Here is a 26,400-nt window from a genome sequence, read left to right as displayed (position 1 = left end):
ACGTTAAATCTGTATTATCAATAACTGTATAATATCTATGAAGATAAATAAATTATACATATTAACAAAAAGTAATGGCAGAGTTAATAGAATTTTTTCATTAATTTAATACAATATTATACCCTTATTTGTTGTTAAATTAAATATAATATCTTTAAATTATATATGAAAAAAAAATCAATTTGATTTTTAGTTATCTCACATACCAGTCTAATAAAGTGCTTCTTTTTTTTATGTATTTACTATTTTAAACTTAAAAACATGAAACAAAACAACAAATGGATGCGTATCAAAATATAATCTATATAAAATAATAAAAATTTACCAGAAACTTTATTTCCATTTATGCATATTACATTATTAGATACATTTATAAAATTACAAATAATTATTTTCAGATGTATAAACTTTCTATTTAATTCCATAGTACAGATATTGTACAAGTATATTAAAACTAAGAACCTATTTTATATACCCAACGATTTTATAATAAAATTTGTAAAATAATTTTATATAAAAATGTACTTATAATTTACGCATAGAGACAAATATTTCTTCTCCCGAACAAAATTTTTTTTTGTATGTGACTTAACATGATGAACATAACTATGTATGAGTTTCTCTTCAAATAATATTATCATTGCAGATTATACAGTAGGGACAGATATTAAAATTACGCATAATCTAGTAAATGTTATCATCAGTGATCACTATATATGATAATATGACACACATTAGTACATTAGACATTTTCAATTAGTCAAATATTAAATTATATATTGTTTATTATATTATAATTTTGAACGATTTTTCTATGTATGAAGTTTATGAAGAAAAAAGCGTTAAACGCATTTATACAGCCACACACGCTTTTTAAATTCATTCTACGCTCACAAATAAGAACTGTTCGGTTCTGAATATAATTCACCATATCAGCAATGATAATGTAATAATTATAGTTAATACTTAATACTTCAATTACAGAACGAGTATAATGTTTATTTTGATAAAAATTTACTCGTACGCGCAATGGTTATACTTATATTATATATCGTTTGAATAAAAAAAAAGAGCTTATATAAGGATAGTCTATTTAAACACCGTACCTATATAGAATCCGAGTACTTGAAAATACGCTCGATCTGTGTATATAAATTAATATTTAAATAGTCCAAAAGCAATCATAATTAATTAAATATATACAAAGACTTAAGTATACAAATAAAGGAATGTGCGCTTATAAAAATCTCTATCATATGTAAGACAATGTTAAAGTACCTACTCCCAAATATATACGCTCTCGTAGAAAGGACAATATTTCTCTTTAGTTGATAAAAAAATATATTTATTAAATTCAAATCATTATCTTTAATATATTAAAAAAATCTATTGTTTATATATATATATATATATATAATATACGTAATTTCAAATAGTTTCAAGTTTCGACGATTAATATTTTTTCAATTAGAGATAAAATCTTTAATTTTTTTTAATTATTATACATAAAAAGTTCTAAAAACTTTTTACTATCAGGCTTAAATAACCAACTAGATCAAATTGTCTACCCAAAACCATCCTTCATGTTAAAGATTAACGCAAATTATTTAGTTCAAAACATAATGACAGACACGCACAAAAAAACATAAGTACATATCATTTTAAATGTAACTCCGCTCACGATTTAATACAATTGTCAATTATAATACTTAATATATAATTTTAAGACGCTATTTATATAATGATGAAAGTTCGACATACATCAGATGAAGATGAGTATCGAATTATAAATTTAAATTGTTCTTGTTCAAATTTTTTCTACAGTAAGTTGACTGGCTATAGACATAAAACCAGAAAAATCGTGCAATAAAAATACAAAATGGTATAGTATATCGGACAATATCTAATAAGTGCAAACAAACAGTATACACAGTCTACTACAATACTGCTTAATACTAGTAGTAAATTAACTGAACAGTGAATTTTGTGATCACTCGAAAGGATTTCGGCTTCCTTATCAATCGTTGCGCGCAAGGGGCAAATGTCCCGGGGATGTTTTTCACCATATCAGCAATGATAACTACAGAATTATGTGGCGTGAACACTGAACATATAAAATTATAATTACATAATAATATTAATATATTGATGCGCGTTACCTCTTCCGCTGCGCCCGACGAACCTCAAGTCGTTGAACTTGGCGATTTGGTTCTTGACAAGGGCGGAACAGTTGCGCAGCTCGGCTGAACAGTTCTCGTCGTTGCCGGCTTTGAGCGTGACGGCCGTGCCGTCCGGCACCTCGGACAGTATGACCACCTTGAACGCGCCGGGCAGCGTCTTGTTGGACCGCCAATGCGTGGGCAGGGCGCTGCACAGCATGTACGGACACCCGGTGCGGACCAACTCGCCCGGGTGCTCGGCGGTCACCTCGTTGACAGCTGCCTCGGTCCACCACAGGTCCTCGGATGGAGGCGAGCACGACGACGACGACGACGAGGCTGTGGCCGCGCCGTGCTGATCCGCCGACGACGGGCCTCGGCGCCTCTTCTTGCTGTGGTCCGACGTCATCCGCACCAAGCGCATATCTCGGCTACGGCGGCGGCGGGAAAATTCGCGACAGTTTTTTAAACGCGATATTATGATATTTTTTATACCGATCGGGTCGATTTAAGTTTCGCGTTTCGATTTGAAATTATGCGAATATTTAAAATTATATATCGTCTCGTCTATGTCGAATTTGCGACGTGCTTATTTCGATCAGTTTTTATTCGATTCGTTTACCACGGAGTGACAGCGCGCCCGACGTTATATACAAGGTTTCGATCGCATCGTGCGCGTTCGGACCGCGGATGTGAGCCGACTACTACTACTACAACTGCTGCGGGGACGGACGGTCCACGGAAGCCCGCTCGACGACGTACAGCCCGACGCGCCCGCCGACGAGAGGCGCGAGCGTTTCGACGTCTCCCACCAACGGACGTTCGCAGACACTCCCATCGGTCACTCCCACTATATATAATATTATATTCATCCCGCCGTCCATCCTGCGAAGTATACTAGGCGTGCTCAGGTACCTGCGAACAGGTGAGATATTATATTATTAATATTATTTTAAATCTTCGGTGATTGCGTATTTAATAAATATGAAATTTGCAAATATTATTATAATAAGGGTTAATAAGTTCATATGATGAAAAACACATGCCCAATATATAGGTACAAATACCTGAAAAATGCACTAAAATATTTTTGTAGGGATGATATACAAAGATGAAGACTAACTAATTATATTTAGAAACTTATAATTAGTTGGTTTTAATTTGTAACAACTTTCTAATTTTACTCTCTAACTCAAAACGACAAAGCTAAGTTTATTTTTACTACAAAAATGTCTATGTTCCGTAAAACATAGAACTGCCTAGTATCGACTGCATAATAATTAATATTTAGTATGTTATGATAATAATTAATTTCTTGTCATTTTATTTTTTATCAATCCCTTGTATTTCTTGTAATGTTCTAAACCATATTATTATGTGGTTGAAGCTAAATAGATATAAATAGTTACAACCTATTATATAATATTATATCTTTATTATTAATTTTACATTATACTGAAGAAATGGTTTTTTTTTAATTTATACTTTAAACTAGGTATGATAAAAGAATTATTTTTCAACTATTAATAAGCTATTAATTTTACCAATTAATTTCTAACTATGAGTTAGAAATTTGGTAAATTTAAGAAACTAACTTATATTCTAATTTAGTTAGTTTTTATATTAATGTAATTTAACTTTAACTAGTTAAAAAAATTACTAACTCGACCAGCTTTGAATTTATATGTAGTGTTATGAACTATTAGCAACTGTCAACAGTAATGATAATCGATAATGTATATATATATATATATATATACTAACTATATAGTTTAATTATATATTATACAATTTATACCTACGTAGAAAATATGGTTATTCAGTTAACGTCTATAGAAGCCAACCATATTATTAAATATGACTGTATAAGATAGAATATTAATATGCAATCCAATGAACTTACGAGCGATAAAATGTAGGTATGGGGTAAGAATGTACAAGTCCGTACAGCTTAAACAGTAAAACGTATCATCTTGATTACTATACTTCTAGAAAAAATATGACGTATAGATTTGACTAAGTGTATGTGTATGACGTACATATTATGTATAACACTACTGACAGTAGGTAATGAATAAAATCAATCTATTTTGAAACATACGCCTATGTCCTGTATAAAATTTATAAAAACGTAAAAAAAGTTCAGTTTCAGTAGCACCATGAGAATATTCTGTTACTTCTTGCAATTTACTCACCAATATTGTTATTTATCTCGTTCATGGGTAAATGCATGAGGTGATGTCAATGGTTGAAATGGACTGGATGCAAGAATTATATATTGATAGATGGTACTACAAATGAAAGATAAATAATATCTATTGCAGTATACTATATACATAAGGAAATACGAATATATTGTTCTATTACTGATATAATAGTTTCTTACATATATTACGTGTTATGAAATATAGATTATTTCAAAATTGTCTATATATATATATATATATATATACGCACAACAAAAATATATAGTTTGATCACCCAGCCCTGAAATGGTTATTTTCCGGTAAAATAATTCATTAAATAATTCTATCATTATTTATAAAAAAAATACCGCAATAAATATTATAAATACAAGTAGGTACATACCTTCAAAATAATCATCAAATTGAAAAGAGCGTGGCGCCGCAATACAATCCGGATGTGCGCCGATTTTACACTCTACCGACGCGGCTTCGACATCCAATATGATCATTTATCAATGACCAAATGATCTTCTGATCTTCATTCTCTAAATTACATCGATCGATGAATAACGATCAGTGTTTTAGGTAAACAGGTAAATAGGTTAAAGTATTATTATTTATTATAGGTAAGCCTATTCGGCTATTTATATATTTAATGTATTTATATATTGTATAAAGGTATGTTACTTTCGTTTTCATTTTAGATTTTAAATGAAAACAATGATTTTTTTTTTCATCACCTTTTAAAACATTAAAACTACTTTAATTTTCAAGAACTATAAAAAAGATATTTGAGTTAAATTCAGCATAATATATTTTATATGAACTTTGAAGTTAAAATGTTGATGAAATATAATATTTACGTGTAAATATAAACGATTTTTAGTTTTTTTTATGTTGTAACTTTAAAAGAAAATATTAGTCCTTTTTTACTTAAATTATCATTTCTGTAATAAATTATATTTTAAAATATTTAAACTAATTCTAAGCTGTTTATAAGATTAATATTTTTAATTTTTACTTGTTTTTTACGAGAAACAGAAAAGGCGGAACTGCTGTTGGCATTGCCTCTTTTAAGTTGACATTGCATGCTTCTCCTGTTAGCATTGCTTCTTATTTTTAGTATTTATACACCTACTTAAAAATCGTTATTTATTTATTTTTTTTTTTTTTTTTTTAATAACTAATTTCTTCCACATTTAAACTTAAAATATCTATAAAAAAAATTGTGATTTTATATTTTTAGGTTCAACAATAACTACTTGTGATTTACCTTATATAACATTTGCCAGCCTTAGCATAAAAATATAATATAATTATATTTTATAAAATATAACTTTCAAGTTTTCATAGTTTTGATGAATTTTGTCAACATTTTAACTTGCATATCAATTAACTTTTGACTTTTTTTTTTTAACCAAAAAATTCTTTACGGATGATTTTTTTTGCTAGTTGTGCGTTTTACTAAAATATGTTATACTTAGTGTGTAATAAATTCACCATCTCTTATACAAGAGTTGCAGTGTTGTCACTCCATATACCCATCATCTACCACAAAATAAATGAAACTATAAATTTTTTTAAACAATTATTATGACAACAAAATTATTATATAAATGTGTATTGTATTTATTTTCAAGAATAAAGCATACGCTTTCGAAGAAGGATGTTTTTTAAAAATTCGTTTGAAATACTTTCTATAGAAATAGCGTTAGAATATCTCTTTTCCGTTAAAGAAAGATTTGAAAAATCTACCTTGATATATTAAAGTTCTAGACCGTTTTTTAATTCTCCGCATTACAAAATGCAGAGTATGATTTAACCGAAATTGACAGGAATGTCACTCGTTAAAGAAAGTATACATTTTGATAGACAGATTCACAGATTTAGTCGATAATAATCACAAATATAAATAATTTAACTTATATAGTTAACAGTTATCAACTGATAAAGTGATAACCACAATCTGACAATATTTATAGCTTACAGAAGCAGATCCTGCTGCAGACTATAACTGAATTTTGTATAATAGGTTTAATGATAAGTTTAAAAAAATTCTTATCATGGTAAGAAATTTTAAAAATATCATACATGATACATTATATTTGAAATAAAAACTATTTTATTTTTTAAAACATCGTATAAAATATAGAAAAGTTAAGCTCCCTCTATCATCCCCACAATTGTGCTTAGAACAGTAAGCTAAACTACTCATTCGAATTCAAATTATGATTTGAATATATACTTTAATATTTTCAAAATAAATCATCTATTTAACAATTAACAGAAAAAATGGTAATTCTCAATTGGAAAAACCCTGGTTACGTCACTTTACATTATATAAAAATCTTAGTATCCGTAAAAAAAATCTTCGAGTATAATTATAAAGTTAAAAAATTTAAAAACTACATTTCAAAAATATTTATTAAATGAAAAAATGGATTTAGTATATGCTTGGTGGAATCATAATGACGTATATTATGATTCAATATAATAATTGATTACTACTGGGAAATTATCGTTGTGTGTTATGGATACCAAATAGTCAAAGAACGTTTGTGGCGTTATGTGACTCTTACTTCCTAGTAATAACTACTTTATTTCAGTAATCAGCTCCTTACTATGCATGTGAGTATGTGACACACGTCCAAGGCCGTACCTAGGAGGGGGATTTGGAATTCAATCCCTCCCCCACGTCATATTATGTATATAAGATTTTTACTATATATTATACCAAACAAAATACATATTAGGTACACAGTAAAATCTTATATAGTTATATACCTAATAGATGCATTTTATATAAAAACAAAAATATTAATCTCCTTATCACCGAAATATCAGGAAAATGATAAAAACACAAATTTAATAATTATTTCAAAGATTCAATTATGACTTAAAAAAATAGTAAGATAAAACATCACCTTTATTTGTAAATTCGCGTATGTTTATAATAAAATTATTAATACTTATATGTATGAAATGCAGTGAAAATGAAATCGTATCACTCAATCCAGTAAGTAAGAGCTAAGAGCTAACATTTAAGAGGACGTCATACCCGCATGTGTTGTCTTTCTATTTACAAAAACGTAACATAGTAAATTTACGCTAAGCAGATCACGTTTAATTAAAAATTAAAATTAATCGGTCTATTATGAAACTTGATAGTAAGAATATTATCGGTGTTCGTATTCGTACTCGTATGTTAGTTTTCTACCAAAGTTCAATTTTTTAGCAAATTATACGCATAAACGCATATAATATAGCGTAAATTAAAAATGCTCATAACTCACTTGAAAACTGAATAATCATAAAAATCCAACATGCAAACACAGAAAATGTTACCATCAAGTTTCATAATAAATCGATTGACATTTTACTCTAATTTTTAAACTAACGGAGCAAAACGTGATCTACTGAGTGTAAATTTACTATGTTACGCACTTGTAAGACGAAGATGACACCGCAGGTGTTGTGTCCTTTTAATACATCTATAAATAAATAACCGATCAACATCAGGTATGTCTGTTACATTTAAAAATGCTCAAACGCCTCCCCAAAATTTTTCCTAATTGTATAGTATTTATACATTATTTTATTATATGTGCTAGTATACGTAACAAACTTTAATATTTATTATAATCAACAGCTGTATAATAAACCTAAAAAAAATTATTCTTAAATAATGAGTATAAAGAATATATTTATTGTTTTTGGTTGTTAGGTACTTAGATATTTGTTCCCCATTCATAAAAAAAAGTATCATATATTACAACAAAGTTTTTTTTTTTTAAATAGTTGATGACCTTTTTTTAGTTGACTAACTGTATCCGCCCTTGCAATTGTCAATATCCGAAGAAACTGTTTTGATATAATGATAAATATGAGATCCTTTTCTTTATCATCGAGATCGTATGCCCGTTATAATAAAACAGAATACAATTTTTAATGAATCGATGCTAGTTCATTGTCAGTTTTAAAGTTAACTAAAAATTTTAATTGATAAAGAAAAAGGTTACAAAAATTTAGTCTTCTGTCAAGTTCATAAATCAATTCATCTACAATAACTAAAAAGTATCGACTCCAAACTTTTTTTCCTATTTAAAATAATTTGGTATTCATATTATCATATTTGTTTTCTTTTACCGATATCTTATTCATAATTGTCTATAATGTTTGTACTTACACTCTGATTAATATGAATATATCTTTAAACAAATATTGTTAAAATTATTTTTTTTTTAATTGTATATCTATAATAATAGAAAAGCTACAAGCCCATACTATTTTTTGGAGACCCCTTTTTTTAGGGCCCTGGGCTATAACTCACTTAGCCCTCCCCTTTAATGCGGCTCTGACTGAGAGAACTAGGACAATTAGGTACTTTATTAAATTTATTATAATAATTTATAAAAAGTCTATTAAATTTAGATCATTCAACTCAAGAAGTCAAAACTGAATATTTGTGAAACTAAACATAACCTAAAACATTTACTGATATACAGAATACAAACATAAAGACTAAAAAATAAAAATAAAACGTAATTATAATTATTACATATCACGATTTGAAGTAGGTACACTATATTTAAAATTTTTAAACCCTGTATTGGCTGTATTATGTTATATAATATTATCAATATTATCAATATTATCATAAAGACTAAAAAGTAGATATTCTGTATTACACTGTAATTATTGTTTAAACAAGTAACTACTACTTATTATATAGTTTATGAATTATAAAAGCATTACAGTTTAATCGGTTTATAAATTATTCAATGAAGTGATCTACTATTAATAAAATGCCGCCGAAACAGAGAAAAATCGCTATTATGGGTTATCGTTCAGTCGGTATGTATACAAAACAAATTAAAATTAATAAATTAACTACTAAGTAAAAAGGAAAAAATTGGTTTTTCAAAATAGTTTGTATCTAGATAATTTTCATTGTCTTTTTTGTCTAGGTAAATCGTCATTAAGCATTCAATTTGTTGAAGGTCAGTTTGTTGACTCCTACGATCCAACAATTGAAAACAGTAGGTATATTTAGTTAAGCTAAATAGAACCAGTGAGTTATCGAGCTAAATTTTAAGTACCTATTAAACTTAATTGTACTGACACATGTTAATAGGTTTTGGGGTAGTAAAGATTCTAAAACATTGTCAGCTAGTACTTATCCTATGACACTGTATCTAGCTATTTTAAAATAATTTATTATTATCATTTAAATTATAAGTTGAAGACATGCTACTAAGAATTATACTAAGTATATTAATTAGTAAATAATTGTATATTAATTTATTTCCATAGCTTTTGTAAAATCCACTAAAGTAAACAATCAAGAATATGAATTGAAATTAGTCGATACAGCCGGACAAGACGAGTATTCAATATTGCCGACACAATATTCTATGGACATTCATGGATATGTCTTAGTCTATAGTATTGCATCACCAAAATCTTTTGAAATTATACAAATCATTTATGATAAATTATTAGACGTGACAGGCAAAGTACAGTAAGCACTTTTAAGTAGATTTGTATCTCTTCCGTTAGTCAGTAATCACCTATGTATTAATTTTTTTTTTACAGTGTTCCTGTAGTATTAGTAGGTAATAAAAAAGATTTACATATGGATCGAGTTATCACACAAGAAGAAGGAAAGAGGTTAGCAGATTCATGGAAAGCTGTATTTCTCGAAGCTTCGGCCAAGCAGAATGAGGTAACATCAAAAAAAGTTAGTAGTTAATTTCTTTTATTATTGTAAATTATAAACTTGTTTTTAATATTATTTTATTTTACATTTTAACAATGCAAGATTTATTTTTTATTTTATAATATTTACCTAATATTTTTTATTCAACTTTATCATCTTATCCATTGTCCAATATTTTAAATAAGTGTACTAAAACAAAATACATAGTAGGTATTGCTTTATATTATGCAATAATATAATTTACAACTGAATTGACAACCCACTGAGGTATTTGCCCTTATGACCAATGGTGACCTCATTTGAATCTTGAAATTTAAAATATTTAAAAATATATATAAAATGTTTATAAAATAAAGAAATTATTTTTTTATTATTATTATTTTAGTGTGTAGCTGATATATTCCATACTATGTTAGTGGAAATTGAAAAAGCAAATGGAAATACTGTTCAAGAAAATAATAAATGTATTATTTCATGAAAATGTAAAATTATATCAACGACTTATTTATTTGAATTATTATGGATTATGATGCTTAAAATAATACTCATATGTGTGTTGTTAAATATTCATTTAATTTGTTATTGAACTTTATATTTTTGATATTTTCTAAGTTATGTAAATATTTACTAATTATTTGTTCTAAAATGTATATGTTGTACAATGGTGCTAAATTGAAATGAAAAAAATGTATTTGTTTGCAATTTAGTGTTTCAAACTAAATAATTATAGCAAATAAACAATAATATAACTAAGAAAATAAATATACACTTATTTACATACCTACATACAAAATGATTTTTTTCTATGGATTATATAAATAAAATGTATTGAGAATTATAAATGTTTATATATTTTTATTTAAAGGTAAGTATAAAAACAATTAAAAACAAAAATAGAAGTTATACACTTCATCAGATAAAAGATTATTAAAGTTTAAATTTATAGCCCGAACTCCAGTTTAGCTTTAGGATGCTGCAATATTTAAAATTTAAATTGATTATTTATAAAATGTATAATCTGTTATTTTTGCAATAAATTCATTATTATTATTATTATTATTATTATATATATTTAATTCAGAACCATAAAACAACACTTTAAAAATATCAAAATTATAAATTATAAAAAATATATATTTAATGTTTATACATAAATATTTACTCTACTGATTATATTTTTACATATAATATAGGTAAAATTACTCATATGTCGAACAACAATATTATATAATCATTTTGTACTAACTTAAACAAGTTGGACAATTATGTTAACCTACATTGGCTATATCGAACATAATTTTATTGAGATATTAACATTTTTTTTTTTTAATTTATCTTTCTTATTCTTTTTATTTTGAATTGTTTGAAACATTTAAAGAAAGTAGTTACAAACTATGAACATGAATGGCAAAAGTTATGTTTGAATAGAAATATTCTGATATATTTATCAGAAATTCAAGTAAATTACAAACAATCGTAATTTTATTAAAATAAATAAGCTCAAATGAAGTTTATTGTATTGGACATGTGCAATGTGTTTAATTTGAAATCAATGATAAATCATAAATCGAAAAATCGTTCATATATGCTTATAGGTTTACACAGAGAAATTTCAGCAATGCAAAATTATTTTATTCTACATTTATTTATAATATTTTACTAAATAAATAAATAAAAACGTAACAAAAATTGTAAAAGAAATAATATTGTAGGTAACAATTTAAATTTTTTTAAAAATATACTTTTTTAACGTTTTTATTAATTACCTAACACTTCATATATTATGTATTACCTGTATAATTAAAAAATAAAAATGTCGAGTTATAAAAAAAAATAAGATTAAAAATGTTATTAATTTTATTTATATAAAACAATTATCCAACAGAAATTTTTATGCCACCAAAATTATTATTTTTTAAAGTACTATATTTTCACACAATAAAGAAAATTAGGTTTTTTTAGTCCATTAATCATTATATTTTTACCACTATTACTTTGAGGTGGAAAATTTATTTTAGATTTCTAATTCACTATACATCAACATTATGATTTATGGCCACTAAGTTTAGTATAAGAAATTTTTCTGATAAGTGTCCTAAGTTATTCACTTAAGTCGCAGGCCCAGATCCAGAGTAATTATTAAGGGGGGGGGCATTTATATATAATTATTACCATCGATTGTGTACAATATATATATCATATATGTATTATTTTAATTTTATTATATACATAATCAATGCTATTACTATAAATATTTCTTTAATTTTTAAAAGAATTAACTTACAACTAAAAATTAATAAAAACACCTAGGTAGGTGCATTAAAAAGAACACTCTTTATTTAAGAGCAATTAGTAAAAACTATTAAAAAACTATTGAATATTAATAAACCAACAATAATTATTAAGCAAAATCTAATTTTCTTTTTCTTTATGAAAAATATTCGACATATTTTGTTAAATTTGTTTTTATTAATTCGAAATATTCAATGTTTGTTTGAAGAAATTTTCATTGTAAATGTTATCTATGCAATTGTCTGTGCATTAATAAATTATTATTACAATATGAGTTTGTGTGTGAAAAAAGTTGACTAAAATAAATCTATTATTTATAAATTAGTGTGGGTCTCTCACTTAATCACTATTTATTCAAAGAGATACAGACTTTAAATAATAATGAAAAAAATTGGTTTGCACGGCAATACAACATGAGTTGAGAACTCAATAACTTTACTAAATTATAATTTATAATATGTATTCAACAATAAGATATGTTTAAGTTTAAATCACACCGTCTTCTTAAGCACATACTCAGGGTTATGAAAAAAAAAAAAAATTCTGATTCTTCGTTCGGCATCCGTAGCGTCGTCAGTCGGCACAATTGAAATTACAGAATTATAAATAAAACCATCAGCTAAACAATGTATTTATTATTATTTAATGTAAATAAAAACTAAATATAAGATCCTAAACTATAAAAAAATTAAATTTTTTTCATTGTTTGACGTATTAATTAAATTGATTTTTTTTCGTGATTTGGGGGGGACATCGCTCCCATGGCCCCCTTGCATCCGCGCCTGGTTAGTCGTCCATATATTCGAGTCTGATGAAATAATGTATTTAACTTACTACCTATTTAAACCTTATAAAGTTACAACCGCGGTTTAAACCTTATAAAGTTACAACCGCGGTTTAAACGTTAAGTATTAAACCGATCAGCATTAGGCATTAATGCCAATCATGGGCGCCCGGAAACGGCGAAGACCGGGCATTTGCCCCCCCCCCTGGAATTCAAATAGAATGTTGAACATTTTAACTTTTATTTTGATCTATAAACATTTCATCGATATTTTTACTTTAGTGTGTGGGGTTGGTATTTGATTTCATATAATTCTAACACATTTTGTAGTTTACAAGGAATAAACATTTCTTTAATGTATTTTTTGGTGTTTAATATCATTGTGCCCCTTCTTGATAAATTTCCTTCGGGCGCCCATGATGTCAAACTAATATCTAAATTCTAAGATCGAATCTACAGCAGCTGATGTATAGACGTATGGTGTATATTGTGTGTATCGAACCATACAAACCGTGTAAAAATATCCATTGTGAAGAATTTACGAATTACAGGTTTGTTTTCTGAAAAGAAAAATAACCACAAGTCGGTTTTTTTTCCATGAAACGTCGTAAATGTGTTTTGTGAACGAATGTTGGTTGTATAATCTACGTACACTACATAGTACATAGTACATAGCCGTGTGCTCGTGTAGTAAAATATTGTGCGAGTAATCATTAGGCATAGTAATTCACTATTCATTATTCAGTTGTATAACACATATGACATGATATGGGTGATGGGTCACGAATGAATGAAGTGATCACAGTCTGAAAAAAAATGCCGCCGAAACAAAGAAAAATCGCCATTATGGGCTACCGTTCAGTCGGTAAGTAAAATAAAAATATTATCTTCTTTTATAGTAACAATTAATTATTCGTCTTTATTTGTAGTATTCAGTGAACGTTTCCAGATATTCTCCTATTATTAAAAAAATTAACTATTTGATTTTTTAGGCAAGTCGTCGTTGAGCATCCAGTTTGTTGAAGGTCAATTTGTAGATTCTTATGATCCAACAATTGAAAACAGTAAGTTTGTCTGCAATATAATAAGACAATATCTGAAATTAATAAAAGTCTAAATTGAAAATTTTTTAATATCTGTAGCTTTTGTGAAAACTACTAAAGTGAATAATCAAGAATATGACTTGAAGTTAGTTGATACAGCCGGCCAAGACGAGTACTCCATATTGCCAACACAGTATTCTATGGACATTCATGGATATGTCTTGGTCTATAGTATAACCTCACCAAAGTCTTTCGAAATCATTCAGATAATTTATGATAAATTATTAGATATGACTGGCAAAGTACAGTGAGTATTAATATAATTATTAATCATTAATTAGTATTTCCTTGTGTTTATTATTTATACTTATTTTCTATAGTGTCCCCGTAGTATTGGTAGGTAATAAAAAAGATTTGCACATGGACCGAGTTGTTACACAAGAAGAAGGAAGGAGATTAGCAGATTCTTGGAAAGCTGTATTTCTTGAAGCTTCAGCCAAGCAGAACGAGGTAACATCAAAAAAAGTTAGTAGTTAATTTCCTTTATTATTTTATTTTATTTATTTATTTCCTAATCTTTTTATAACATTTATATTGTTTTCTATCCAATTTTATTTTCATCACATAATATTGTACGTAAGTATTAAAAAGTATTTAGTTTAAAAAAAAAAAGATTATTAATAAATTATTAAATAGCATTGTTGTTATTACTTTTTATTAAATGAGTTTTTTTTTTAATTTTTATTTTAGTGTGTAGCTGATATATTTCATACTATGTTAATGGAAATTGAAAAAGCAAATGGGAATACTGTTCAAGAAAATAATAAGTGCAGTATATCATGAAAACATATGACTGTTAATTTTATTTTTATTTCCAAAAATGTTAATTTATATAACTAATGTGAAATGAACATGAAAAATACCATTGAAGCCAGAAATGATTATTGTTTAATTTAGTCGCATATTTTTTAAGTAATTTTTAATTTAAATGCAACTAAAATATATGTTTATATATTTTCTTCTATCTTTATGCTAAACTATTATTTTACTTAATATATTTTGTAACATATTATGTTTGTTTTATTATTATTATTTTTTACATTCAATTTTAATTTTAACTAGTTTCTAAATTCAATCATTTTATTAGTATTGTACAGGGTGGTTCTTTTATTAATAACCTTAATAATTTTAAAATTATTAACTGATAAAATATTATATAATATTGAATATTTTTCATTGCTACTGTTTTTCTTTATATTTGTTTGTCAAACCATAATCAATTTGTGATTATTAAATTGCAACCTATATTTTTGTTAAATTCTTACCAATAGGTAATTTCCTGTTAACACCTCTTACTATTATTATATATCATAATTACATATTTTACAGATTTGTTTTGATTAACATTTTTAATAAAAATATTAATTTAAATTTTAAAGTACCTATAATATTTTTAATGTAAATTTAGTTATACATATTAAATTGATTTAGAATTTTTTTTTATTACATATCGTAAGTTAGGTGTATGGAGTAATGTACCATTAATTTTACAAGCATCTGTTATGTAATTGTTATATAATTTCTCTAAATACAATTTTAATGCTTATTTTCTTTAATATTTTGATATTTTTCCCAAAAATATTTTGCTCCAGATATTAATAATAAGAATATGGGTTATCTTTTAAAAATCAAAAATTGGTTTTCGTTTTTCAAACAAATATAAAGAAAAGGGGCAACCAGAAGTGTAAGAATATGCATGTTTGTACATGCATTTTTGAATAAATTGATGTTCACTTAAAAGCATCATCTTGTATATTCAATTATATAATGATAATTATAAAAAAAAAAAAAAATGTATAAACTAAGAATAAAATAAACATTTTTTTAAGAATTTAAATGTGTTGTATTGACGTTTATGAATATTAAATAATAACAAAGACATAATCTATGTATGTTTTCTCATTACTTATTTTAAAAGCACAGTTGTAATATTTTTCATTTTACAACTTATTAAAATATCAGCTATTTTCATGTTCAAAGTATGCAAAGCTGATTTATTAATATTGATTATTATTTATTACACTATACCACAACTAGACTTAATAAATTTCAGTATTCAAGCACGTGTCAATGTGTCATTAGGAGAAACTTTTTATAACAATATAACATTGTAACAAACAAAATATTATTTAAAATTAACCTAGCCTATGTTATTGCACAAGTTTATATCTTTTTAAATCATCAAACAAGTGGAATATGACCTAATACCTAATTGATATTGTCCCGGTAAAAGTTACAATTTAAAAATCCTTAATTGTATGTATAACAATCTTCAATTGGTTTGAGTCTGATTAAACCCATAAAAAAAAACAAAATGCAGCAAACCTGCTGTACCTATATATAATTTATGGCTTCTAATTACTTTCAATAGGTAACTACCTAAATGTTAATTAGTGTATCATAATGTGGATTATAGGCTCGAGTAAAACAAAATAATGAATGGAGTTTTTGAAAGTTTATCTGACAGATTATCATTTACAGTACAGTTAACAACAGTACAAATAGTACAATGTTACAAAAAACGACATTTTTTTTATCGTGAATACATTATTTCGTCGCATTGCAGCGCCCGTGATGTTGGTGCGTGTGGCAGATGCAAGTCCGGTCATCATCATCCCCCTCACGGCGGCAGCGACGCGACCCTTTCACCAGAGGGACGTGCGCGTGGTGGGCGGCCGCTGGGCGCATGTGCACAGGGAGGGTTAAAAACGTCAATAGGATAATATGCCGTTTGCAGCAGTGCACATCAGCAGCGTCCTTCCGATTTTCCCGTCGGTTTTTAGTTCGGAAAACAAATAAAAATCTACGGGGAAAACGACAGTGCGCACACATCGACATCGACGGCACCACGATGGTGGAACCGGAAGTCGAAGACGTAGCCTTTTTGACAGCCATCAACCATTACAGTGAGTACATTAAATAAAATATTAATTACTCATACACAAATTTGCACACAGACATACATACACACAACGATAGGTACGCGATAATGTCGTTTGAATAAGCTTATATATATATAACCTCGTATATATGACTATTTACGGATTATTTTTTTCATGATACAGTATAATAAGTAGTTGCAAACTTTTATGATTTTTTTTTTTACCAGGAGATAATCAAGACATGATGCACAAGTCTGGAATATACGAACACACGGCCGTCACAGCATGTTCTCGGAGAACAGCTTTGATCATGGCTGGCACCACTCTGTTTCTCATGTTTCTGTGTTCCGTAATCATCGCCTACGCCGGACCTCAAAACGGTTAGTTTTTCACCATCAAAAATATATTGTTTTATATACGTATTATATTAACACGAGCACCTATACCTATACAATGATGGGTACATATTAAGATTTTACATGATCGATGGACACTTGAAAATAATCCACCCCTTGAAATCGGTTTCAACTTATTATAGTACTCTATCACTTTATAATTAAGTCGCCTAAACTACCATGTTGTTTAGTTTGTAAACAATGTCAATAATTTACCGTAGACATGCACGTGGATAAATGTTATTACGTTATATCATTTAAAATAATAGTAATTTAATATCGCTGTTGCATGTTCCAGTAACAAGTGTTTATTTTTTTACTGCCGAAGTTTAACGATTTGTTTTTTCCCCGGCATATCGTATAGGTATCTATTTATTTTATACTACACGTATGTTATTAAATTTTTTAAATGATAACTGATCAAAAATAGGTAATAATAATTAACAAATAATAATTATTATAATCGCGTGAAATGTTGATCTAAAAGGTTATAGGTACATACAATAGCCAATAGGTATGTACTAAGGTACCTATCCTATATTATTACTATTTTAGATTCTGATCGGAGATTATATGAATGTATATCTATAATATATTAATATGACAATGATATATGTTCGTGTTGGTTTTTCGTGTCTTTTTATAGGTAACATAAATACATTTCAATTTCAATTAATATTGACAATATCGAATTTTTGATACTTTCCAAACTAGTTATAATAGAAAAGCTTAAAAAAATAATATTATAAAGTTTCTCACATTATGTTTTTCTTAAAGCAATTAAAAAATATTGAAAATACGTGGTGAAAATTGTTTTGAATTGCAACATCAAGATTTTACTTGAAAAGCTATTTTTTTTTTAAATATCCAATTTTGTGAAACTTAGAATTTCAAGTATCTTAAAAAAATCTAGGACATTTGACGCCCGGGGCTAATAAAAATGTAGCGCCCTTACATATAGTATTAGTTACGGGAGGTCAATATTTTTCATGTACTTAAGAGCGCCTTTATATACCTACAACGCTCGGGGTCAAAGATATACCCACTTGCTTCCCCCTAGATCCGGCACTGGATATTGTTAGTATCCGAGTATGTTAAAGTCATGATGTAGAGTACGATTGCTGATGTACCAGGGAGCATTAAGAAAGGACACGGCACACAAAAAGTTATTGGTTAAAAAGATTAAAGTTTATTAGGTTTGAATTTTTTGAGATTCTCCAGAATTAGATGTCGTACGTTATTGCGAGATATAATATTTGTCTGTAAATTAGTGTTTTGTTCTTTAGATATTTTGGATCGGAGTAATAGTTTCAGTTTATGGAGTGTGAAGTTAACGATATTGTTTTTTATTTAATGTGGTTAGCCTAATAGACAGGTCTGCAGTCGAGGAAGAAACCTAGGTATTTAATATAATTATTATCTTTAGGGATAAAATATAATAAAACCAACTTATGAAAAATATATATTGAATCCAATTTCTGAACTATTTTATTCAAATATTTTATCATTCATAAAACAAAAATATATATAAACTAAAAAGCCAAAAATTGTACATGTCCATAAATAGCTAAAAAAATTAAATATTAATTTTAAAATGTTATAATAGGAAATACCAATAAAAATAATTGGTGAAAATGCAAGTCTCTTAAGTAATAATTATTTTTTGAATTTCCACCACTGTTTAATTAACAATTAATCTATAGTTTGGACGAGGAATTAATTTAAGATAAATACATTTTAAATTAATATAACGATGCTTATTGCCTAATGCCTATTGATTATTGAGCACTTTGAAGAAAAACCATAAAAAAAAAATTAAACGTCTACTAAATCAGGAGCGGCTACCGGGAGAAATGGGGACATAGGGCCTCCCAGGACCGTATTTCTAAAAAATTGTATATTGTTAAAAAAAAATTAAATAAAAACATATTATATTATCAACTATCATAGACATATACAAGAACCTATAATTAAACTATAATAATAAATTAATATAAAATATACTATGATATTATTTTATTATGTTTAGAAAATTAATCGCGTAGTACACATCTCTATACAAAAAATAATAAGAAAAATTAAAACTAAGGCCCCTTCAACCACGTTTCTACAGCCGTCTCAGTACTAAACTATTACATTACTACACAGCTATATTTATAACTTATATTTTTATAAGTACTATAATAATAGGTATATTAAATAAAGTACAAATACAAATCGCTTTATAATGATGGTTTCTCGTTTTTTTTACTTTTTTATATTTTTGAATGGTTCTATAAATATTTAACAAATAAGACAACAAATAAACTCGATAATAAATTATAACATTAAATTAATATAAAAATAAAACAAAATAATTTTCTAGACTGCCCGTGTATTGGTGAAAAGCCAGTATTTTTACCCGACGATGATGGAGTCAATAGATCTCGATCAATTATACCGATCGCTACCAACGGTGATATATTTCCATGGAATAATGTGCGTTTACCAACATTTGCTAGACCCTATAGTTACCACATAAAAATACATCCAAATTTAACCAGCTTAGATGTAAAAGGTATGGACGATATAATTTAACTAATTTGCTATTTTTAAAAGTATAACGTGAACGATTATTTGTTTTACAGGCCAAGTATTAATTAACTTCAGACTTGTTAGGGATTCCGATTACATTGTTTTTCATAGTAAGAATCTTACCATAGTTGAAAAAGTGAGTTATTAAAAATATAACAATAACATTAACAATGTAAGATTGATTTTTATTTTTTTTATCGAACAGCGTGTTGTGAATGCGGAAAATCATGATAAGATTTACGAAGTGTCCAGAATGTTGGAATACTCTGCTGGCCAGCAAATACTATTGGAATTCGAAGAAACATTATCTGCCGACCGCAACTACACACTGATTATAAAATACACGACTCGGTTGAGCAGAGAGCTGGAAGGATTTTACATAAGCAGTTACACAACGAGCAAAGGTGAAAGAAGGTGAGTTACCTACTGCAAATAGAGTATAGACGGACTATAGTATAGGGGCAAATAATATCAATAAAATCTAATATTTGGTACCTAGTCGATAATAATTTTGCGGGAGATCAAGTCTCACTCACGTCCCCCTTCATCAATTGTTTGGCGTCAATGTAGCTGCGAATTGGTAGCAATAAACATTGGTCTTTAAAGTGAATAATAATTTTAGATATTTGGCAACGACTCATTTCGAACCGACGTACGCTCGTTCAGCGTTCCCGTGCTTCGACGAACCCCAGTTTAAAGCTAAATTTCGCATGTCGATCTTGAGAAATAGATTCCACATAGCTCTGTTCAACATGCCGATTAAAGAGTCTGTGGACGACGGACTTTATATGGGAGTTGGACTGGTAGGGTTATAATTATTTATTTTCTTAAATTTACTCATTACGAATAAAGAATAATAGATAATAATAATTATCATGATTTTTAGATGCGCGACGACTTTGAAGAATCTGTAGAAATGAGTACTTACCTTGTGGCATTTGTCGTTTGCGATTATCAATACGTGCACGCGCAAACATTACAAGGAGTAGCTGTGCGAGTATATGCTCCGCCTGAATTGTTATCCCAGACTTCGTTTGCTCTGAGCACTGCCACCAAAGTCATGGATCATTATTCGGATTTTTTTGGAGTGCCGTATCCACTACCGAAACAAGGTATAATATTATAATAACGGTTAAAATAATAATTTTACATCCTCATATATAATAAACTTTAATTTATATAGACCTGATCGCCATACCGGATTTCGGTGCCGGAGCAATGGAAAATTGGGGTTTGATTACATATAGGGAGACTTCAATACTATACGATGAAAAAGAAACTTCTGCGTCCGCTCATCAGTGGGTGGCTGTGGTGGTGGCCCACGAATTAGCACATCAATGGTTTGGCAACTTGGTGACGATGTGTTGGTGGAACGACTTATGGTTGAACGAAGGATTCGCCAGTTTTTTGGAATACCGTGGAGTTGATCACGTGATGCCTGGATGGTCGATGATGGCTCAGTTCGTGTTAGATAAAACCCAGCAAGGATTAAAACTCGACGCGTTGTCCACCTCACATCCGATCAGCGTTAGTGTACACGATCCGGTAGAAATCGAGGCCATATTCGACTCCATATCTTATAGCAAAGTAATGCTTGTTCACACAATAGTATATATTTTACATTTTTTAAATAACATTATAATTTTAAAAATCGTTGTACAGGGAGCAGCGATTTTATACATGTTAGAAAAATTCCTCGGACTGGAAACCTTGCGGAGCGGACTGAACGATTACTTGAATACGCACAAGTATGGAAATGCAGATACGACAGACCTGTGGAGCGTTCTAAGCCAACACGCTAAAAATACTGTACAAGTCAGAGTAAGCGAATCATATTAGACGACTAGGGGTAGTCACCCAATTACATTTCGTTTATAATGATTTCGTTTTCAGTACATAATGGATACTTGGACATGTCAGATGGGTTTCCCCATGATCAAAATAAGTAGAGAAAACAGTTCGTCTTCAAACAATGCAGTTTCATTCACTGCAATGCAAAGTCGATTCCTTTTAACCTCACAAATCGCCAGTAAGGTAAAACATCGAGCCGCGCCGTCTCAATACGACTACAAGTGGTACGTACCGTTAAGCTTTTACACGGACATTACAAGTTATCGTGAACAAGAAGTAGTCTGGATGAATATGACTGATGGTTAGTTATAAATTACCAATATATATATATTCTTAATTTTAATTATATGATATATAGGTATATACTATACATAATACATTACTAAGTACCTACATAGTACATACCTAGACGCGCACATAGTATAGTGTTGGTGTAAATTATAATATGTTAAAATTACATATATGTTGAACATAGCAGAGTAATAAATACTTATGCTAATAAAAACTTACTTTTTTTTTAACTAATAAAAAAATTTAAATACAAAAAGTTTGAAAATTCAGTAAATTCAAATAAGAATATTATATATTTTTTTTTTTGCATATTTGAAGGTATTTTCTATGTTATCACATGAATTAATTATCAAGTTAAAAACACATTGTAATTTTCTTTGCTTCATTAATAAAAATATCGGTCCTATCCAGTGGCCACGGTTACTGTGAGGCAGTAGCGTGCTAAAAAAACGTCTAACTTAAAACAAATTACTATCTGACCACCTTTACAGCTTTTAATTAAACTTACATTTTTTTATCACTATATAATATAATTAATATTATTATTGAAAACTTTTTACTATTTAAAGCTGTCCAAATATAAACTACCCATGGGCGTATTGAGGGTGGGGCAGTGGAGCAAGTGCCCTCCCCTTACACTTCAAACTAAATTATATTTCTTTTACCACACGTTGTAATGCAATAGAAAATTCTAAGCAGATTTTGCGAAGACTAGACGATTGTCATTGTTATAATTTAAAAATAATATTATAAATAAATACTTAAAAACAATTAAGTTTTAATGATTTAAAGTTGGCTACGCCACTGCCTCTCCTCCCTTGATTGAAATCGTAGATACGTCCATGAAATTACCCATGATGTTTTATTTATATTTTATTCTCATGTAAATATTAAAGCATATCATTTTTAAAATAACAAATTTAATGAAAATGTTTTTGTTAAAAAAAAATGGTTATTTCGACTTTTTAATGCGTATAATTACATTTATGGGAGCATATTTCATTAATTTTACTAATTTTAGTGATGAAAATTCTGAACCTCGAATTAATTGTTAACCGTTATTGAATTTTTAATTACAGTAAGATTTGAGGTTGATCCAAAGGTACGGTGGTTGAAAGCCAACGTCAATCAGTCAGGATTTTATCGTGTAAATTATGATGATGGGTTGTGGAACGAAATAATTGGACAACTTCAATTAAACCACGAGGTGTTTAGTGCAGCAGACAGAGCTTCTTTGATTGACGATATATTCACTTTATGTAGAGCAGGAGTACTCAACGTGACTATCCCTTTAGAACTGTCTAAATATTTATATAAAGAAAGAGATTTTGTTCCATGGGCGACAGCTCTTGAACATTTCGAAAACTGGAGCAAGTTTTTATCAGAATCGTCACCTTATAAACTGTTTTTGGAATACACGAAAAGTCTTCTTGGCCCCGTGGCTCGATCTGTTGGATGGGACGACCAAGGAACTCATTTAGAAAAGTAAGTATCTATTATTATTTGTTAGGGATAATGGGTGTACATATAAGTATAAGGGGATGCTGTATTGTCAATTATAAATTACCTATTTAAAAACAATGTATTTATTTATTTAAGCTGCAAAGATACCTACCAATATAAACTGTGTATATATCTATATACTGTGTATAATAAGTCATAACTCAGCTCATAACAAAAAATAAATTGATATTAATATTATTTATATATTTATTTATTAATAATATTTATTTTAATATTGAAAGTATTTTCAAGCTAAATTTGAAATTTAAAAATAAAATGAATATAATATATTTATTCTTGTAGGTTTCAATATTGTGTTATATTATTTATAATATACAGTTTTTCTGTTTTAAGACTTAAAAATGTAACACAACATTTTAGATGATAAATTAAACCAAACTTCTCTGAGAATTATTTTACAAATGTTGAAAATTTAAATTTATTATTGCCTTCAATCTATGTAAACATTAAAAAAAATAATAATAAAATAATGAAAAACTGCTATATTACACAGAAATATTTTGCAAGACTCAAATTTAAAAAATATGAATTAGAGAACAAATAATTGTCAAGGAAACTATTTTATACTTAGTTGTCAATAGGTGTATTATAATTTTATAGCATAGTTGAATTGACTCGGTTAAACATACTAATTTTCTAAGTTCAGTAATGGTGCAGCTTTTGATCAATAGTCTGTATTTTTTGTCACTAGAAAAGTAGAAAATTAGTTATGATTTAATATTTCATATGACATAATATATGAATTTTTAGATTAATGCGATCGCAGATTTTGTCTGCTGCTATAATATGTGGAATAGAAGATGTGGTAAAAGAAGCGAAAAGTAGATTTGAAGAATGGATGTATGAAAACAAACGTATACCACCAAATTTAAGAGAAGTAATTTACTTGGCAGGTAAATAGCACTAATTCATATTTTTTTTAAGTATTTGGTATCAAAAATATTTATTAATAGGTATCATATATGGAGATGTCAAAGAATGGAATTTTTGCTGGGATAAATATAATCAAAGTCGTGTGCCAAGTGAACGTCAATTACTCCTTACAGTACTTGGTGCTTCAAATGATCCTTGGTTACTTCAAAAGTAATATGTCTAATACTTAAAATAAAAATTTACATTATCTTTATAATTTAATTTTTAGACTTTTGTCAACCACACTGGATAGCTCAAAAGTTAAAGCACAGGATGTAAAAATGGTTTTTGGCGTGGTGGCTTCACAAGGATCACAGGGTCAGCTACTGGCATGGCGTCATCTGAAAGCTAATTGGGATAATCTTCAAACACTTTTTGGAAATGGAACTTTTACATTGGGAGGCCTAATTACAGCAGTTACATCTCATTTTTCATCTGAATACGATTTTAAAGAAGTATCTGATTTCTTCCGTTACATAGATGTAGGTTCAGGAACCAGAGCTTTGGAACAAAGTTTAGAAATGATACAACTCAATGTGCATTGGGTTAAAAATAATGAGGCCCAAATATATGATTGGCTGGTGAAAAACTCAAAAACAAAGAATAACAAAAACTGAAAAAAAGATTACAGTGTAACATAGTGTGTATTTTTGAAGTAATAAATCAAGCAAATATGAAGACTGATATGATAACAATGAGAATATAGAAAATAAATTTGAAATAAATTATTTCAAATTTATTTTTTTAATTTAAAGGAATAGAATATTTTGAGTATGAAAATGAAACATAAAAATGATACTTAATTAATAAATAAATTTAAATTTGCTTCCCAAGTCAATAGTAATAAAAAAGATTTAACCTTTTCTAATGTCTGTCAAAATGTATACATTGAATATGCTTTAGAACTTTAATTGTTTGATTTATAACTATTAATTTTTTTTGTATGTAAAATTAAATATTAATTTTGAGTACTAAACTTCAGGGTTTTTGAAACTGAAAATCTTATAAAATTATTGAAAATCAGTTTGTGTTTACAGGGTTAATACGTATGAATAATATACATTTCTACGTATTTAACCTAAATATTAGTATTTTTATTAGCTCTTTAATTGCCAAAAAACTAATTTGCTAATAAAGCCATTTAAAAACACACTTGCTTTGTTTTAATTATATTTTTATATTATAAATTATAGAGTATTAATCAATAAGATGAAACAGTATTATAAATATTTATCACAACAATAATAATATCCCTTTTATTAATTTTTAATTTATGTTTGTATTTAAAAACAAAATATTATTAATTACAAATAATGAATATGGTAACAACAACATTTTTAAATACATAAAGAAATAATATAAGACTATTTAATAACTTAAAAAGAAAAAACTGCAGTGAACATAATGTTAGTAGATACTTTTTTTTGAAAATAATGATGTGTTTTGTGAAATCACTGAGTACCTGAGAAATTGAATTCACTTAAATAAGTGTATAACAAATAATGACATTATAAAAACTGAATGTTAACTCACTAAAGTGCTTATTCCACATATCCATTGCCTGTTCACTAATATAATTGCTTGTATCTGTGATTAATATTTTTAATGTAGTTTTGATTTTATCATTTAATATATCATCTTTACTGTATAATAATAATACACTATATAATAAATAAATATTGAATTATGAATATAACCATACTCTGAAATTGAAGTTATCATCACATT

The 26,400-nt window shown here is 27.7% G+C and overlaps 4 protein-coding genes across 7 annotated transcripts in view; 3 read left to right on the top strand and 1 right to left on the bottom strand.

Annotated features, from left to right (window-relative positions):
* LOC113556811 (protein lozenge-like) overlaps window positions 1–2,854 on the bottom strand; it is a 40,771-nt gene extending 37,917 nt beyond the window's left edge. For both annotated transcript variants that reach the window (XM_026961970.1, XM_026961971.1), the window contains exon 1: window positions 2,160–2,854. In XM_026961970.1, the coding sequence (XP_026817771.1) occupies window positions 2,160–2,583 (424 nt within the window). In that variant the 5' untranslated portion in view covers window positions 2,584–2,854. The remainder of the gene's footprint in view (window positions 1–2,159) is intronic.
* A 6,061-nt stretch (window positions 2,855–8,915) lies between these two features.
* On the top strand, window positions 8,916–10,616 carry LOC113556879 (GTP-binding protein Rheb homolog). Of its 2 annotated transcripts, none has more exons than XM_026962090.2 (5): window positions 8,916–9,199; window positions 9,313–9,384; window positions 9,659–9,866; window positions 9,941–10,070; window positions 10,450–10,616. In XM_026962090.2, the coding sequence occupies exons 1-5, from the start codon at window positions 9,151–9,153 to the stop codon at window positions 10,540–10,542; spliced, it is 552 nt and encodes a 183-aa protein (XP_026817891.1). In that variant the 5' UTR covers window positions 8,916–9,150; the 3' UTR covers window positions 10,543–10,616. The 2 variants fall into 2 exon arrangements, with proteins under 2 accessions (XP_026817891.1, XP_026817890.1); XM_026962089.2 differs by having other exon boundaries at window positions 8,960–9,199; window positions 9,941–10,085; window positions 10,450–10,555.
* A 3,174-nt stretch (window positions 10,617–13,790) lies between these two features.
* LOC113556609 (GTP-binding protein Rheb homolog) lies at window positions 13,791–16,065 on the top strand. 2 transcript variants are annotated; one of them, XM_026961661.2, is made up of 5 exons: window positions 13,791–14,005; window positions 14,133–14,204; window positions 14,283–14,490; window positions 14,564–14,708; window positions 14,934–15,255. In XM_026961661.2, exons 1-5 carry the CDS (start codon window positions 13,957–13,959, stop codon window positions 15,024–15,026), a joined length of 567 nt encoding a protein of 188 aa, XP_026817462.1. In that variant the 5' UTR covers window positions 13,791–13,956; the 3' UTR covers window positions 15,027–15,255. The 2 variants fall into 2 exon arrangements, with proteins under 2 accessions (XP_026817462.1, XP_026817463.1); XM_026961662.2 differs by having other exon boundaries at window positions 13,957–14,005; window positions 14,564–14,693; window positions 14,934–16,065.
* Window positions 16,066–17,094: 1,029 nt separating this feature from the next.
* On the top strand, window positions 17,095–25,498 carry LOC113556814 (endoplasmic reticulum aminopeptidase 1-like). Its single transcript, XM_026961975.2, has 14 exons — window positions 17,095–17,149; window positions 17,353–17,505; window positions 19,886–20,077; window positions 20,148–20,230; window positions 20,300–20,508; window positions 20,717–20,897; window positions 20,981–21,206; window positions 21,278–21,681; window positions 21,757–21,915; window positions 21,988–22,246; window positions 23,316–23,721; window positions 24,511–24,653; window positions 24,714–24,843; window positions 24,902–25,498. Exons 1-14 carry the CDS (start codon window positions 17,095–17,097, stop codon window positions 25,287–25,289), a joined length of 2,988 nt encoding a protein of 995 aa, XP_026817776.1. The 3' UTR covers window positions 25,290–25,498.
* The last annotated feature ends 902 nt before the right edge of the window (window positions 25,499–26,400 follow it).

Source organism: Rhopalosiphum maidis, chromosome 4 (assembly GCF_003676215.2).
Source record: "Rhopalosiphum maidis isolate BTI-1 chromosome 4, ASM367621v3, whole genome shotgun sequence".
Taxonomy (NCBI): domain Eukaryota; kingdom Metazoa; phylum Arthropoda; class Insecta; order Hemiptera; family Aphididae; genus Rhopalosiphum; species Rhopalosiphum maidis.
This window is presented reverse-complemented; position numbering and strand designations above follow the sequence as displayed.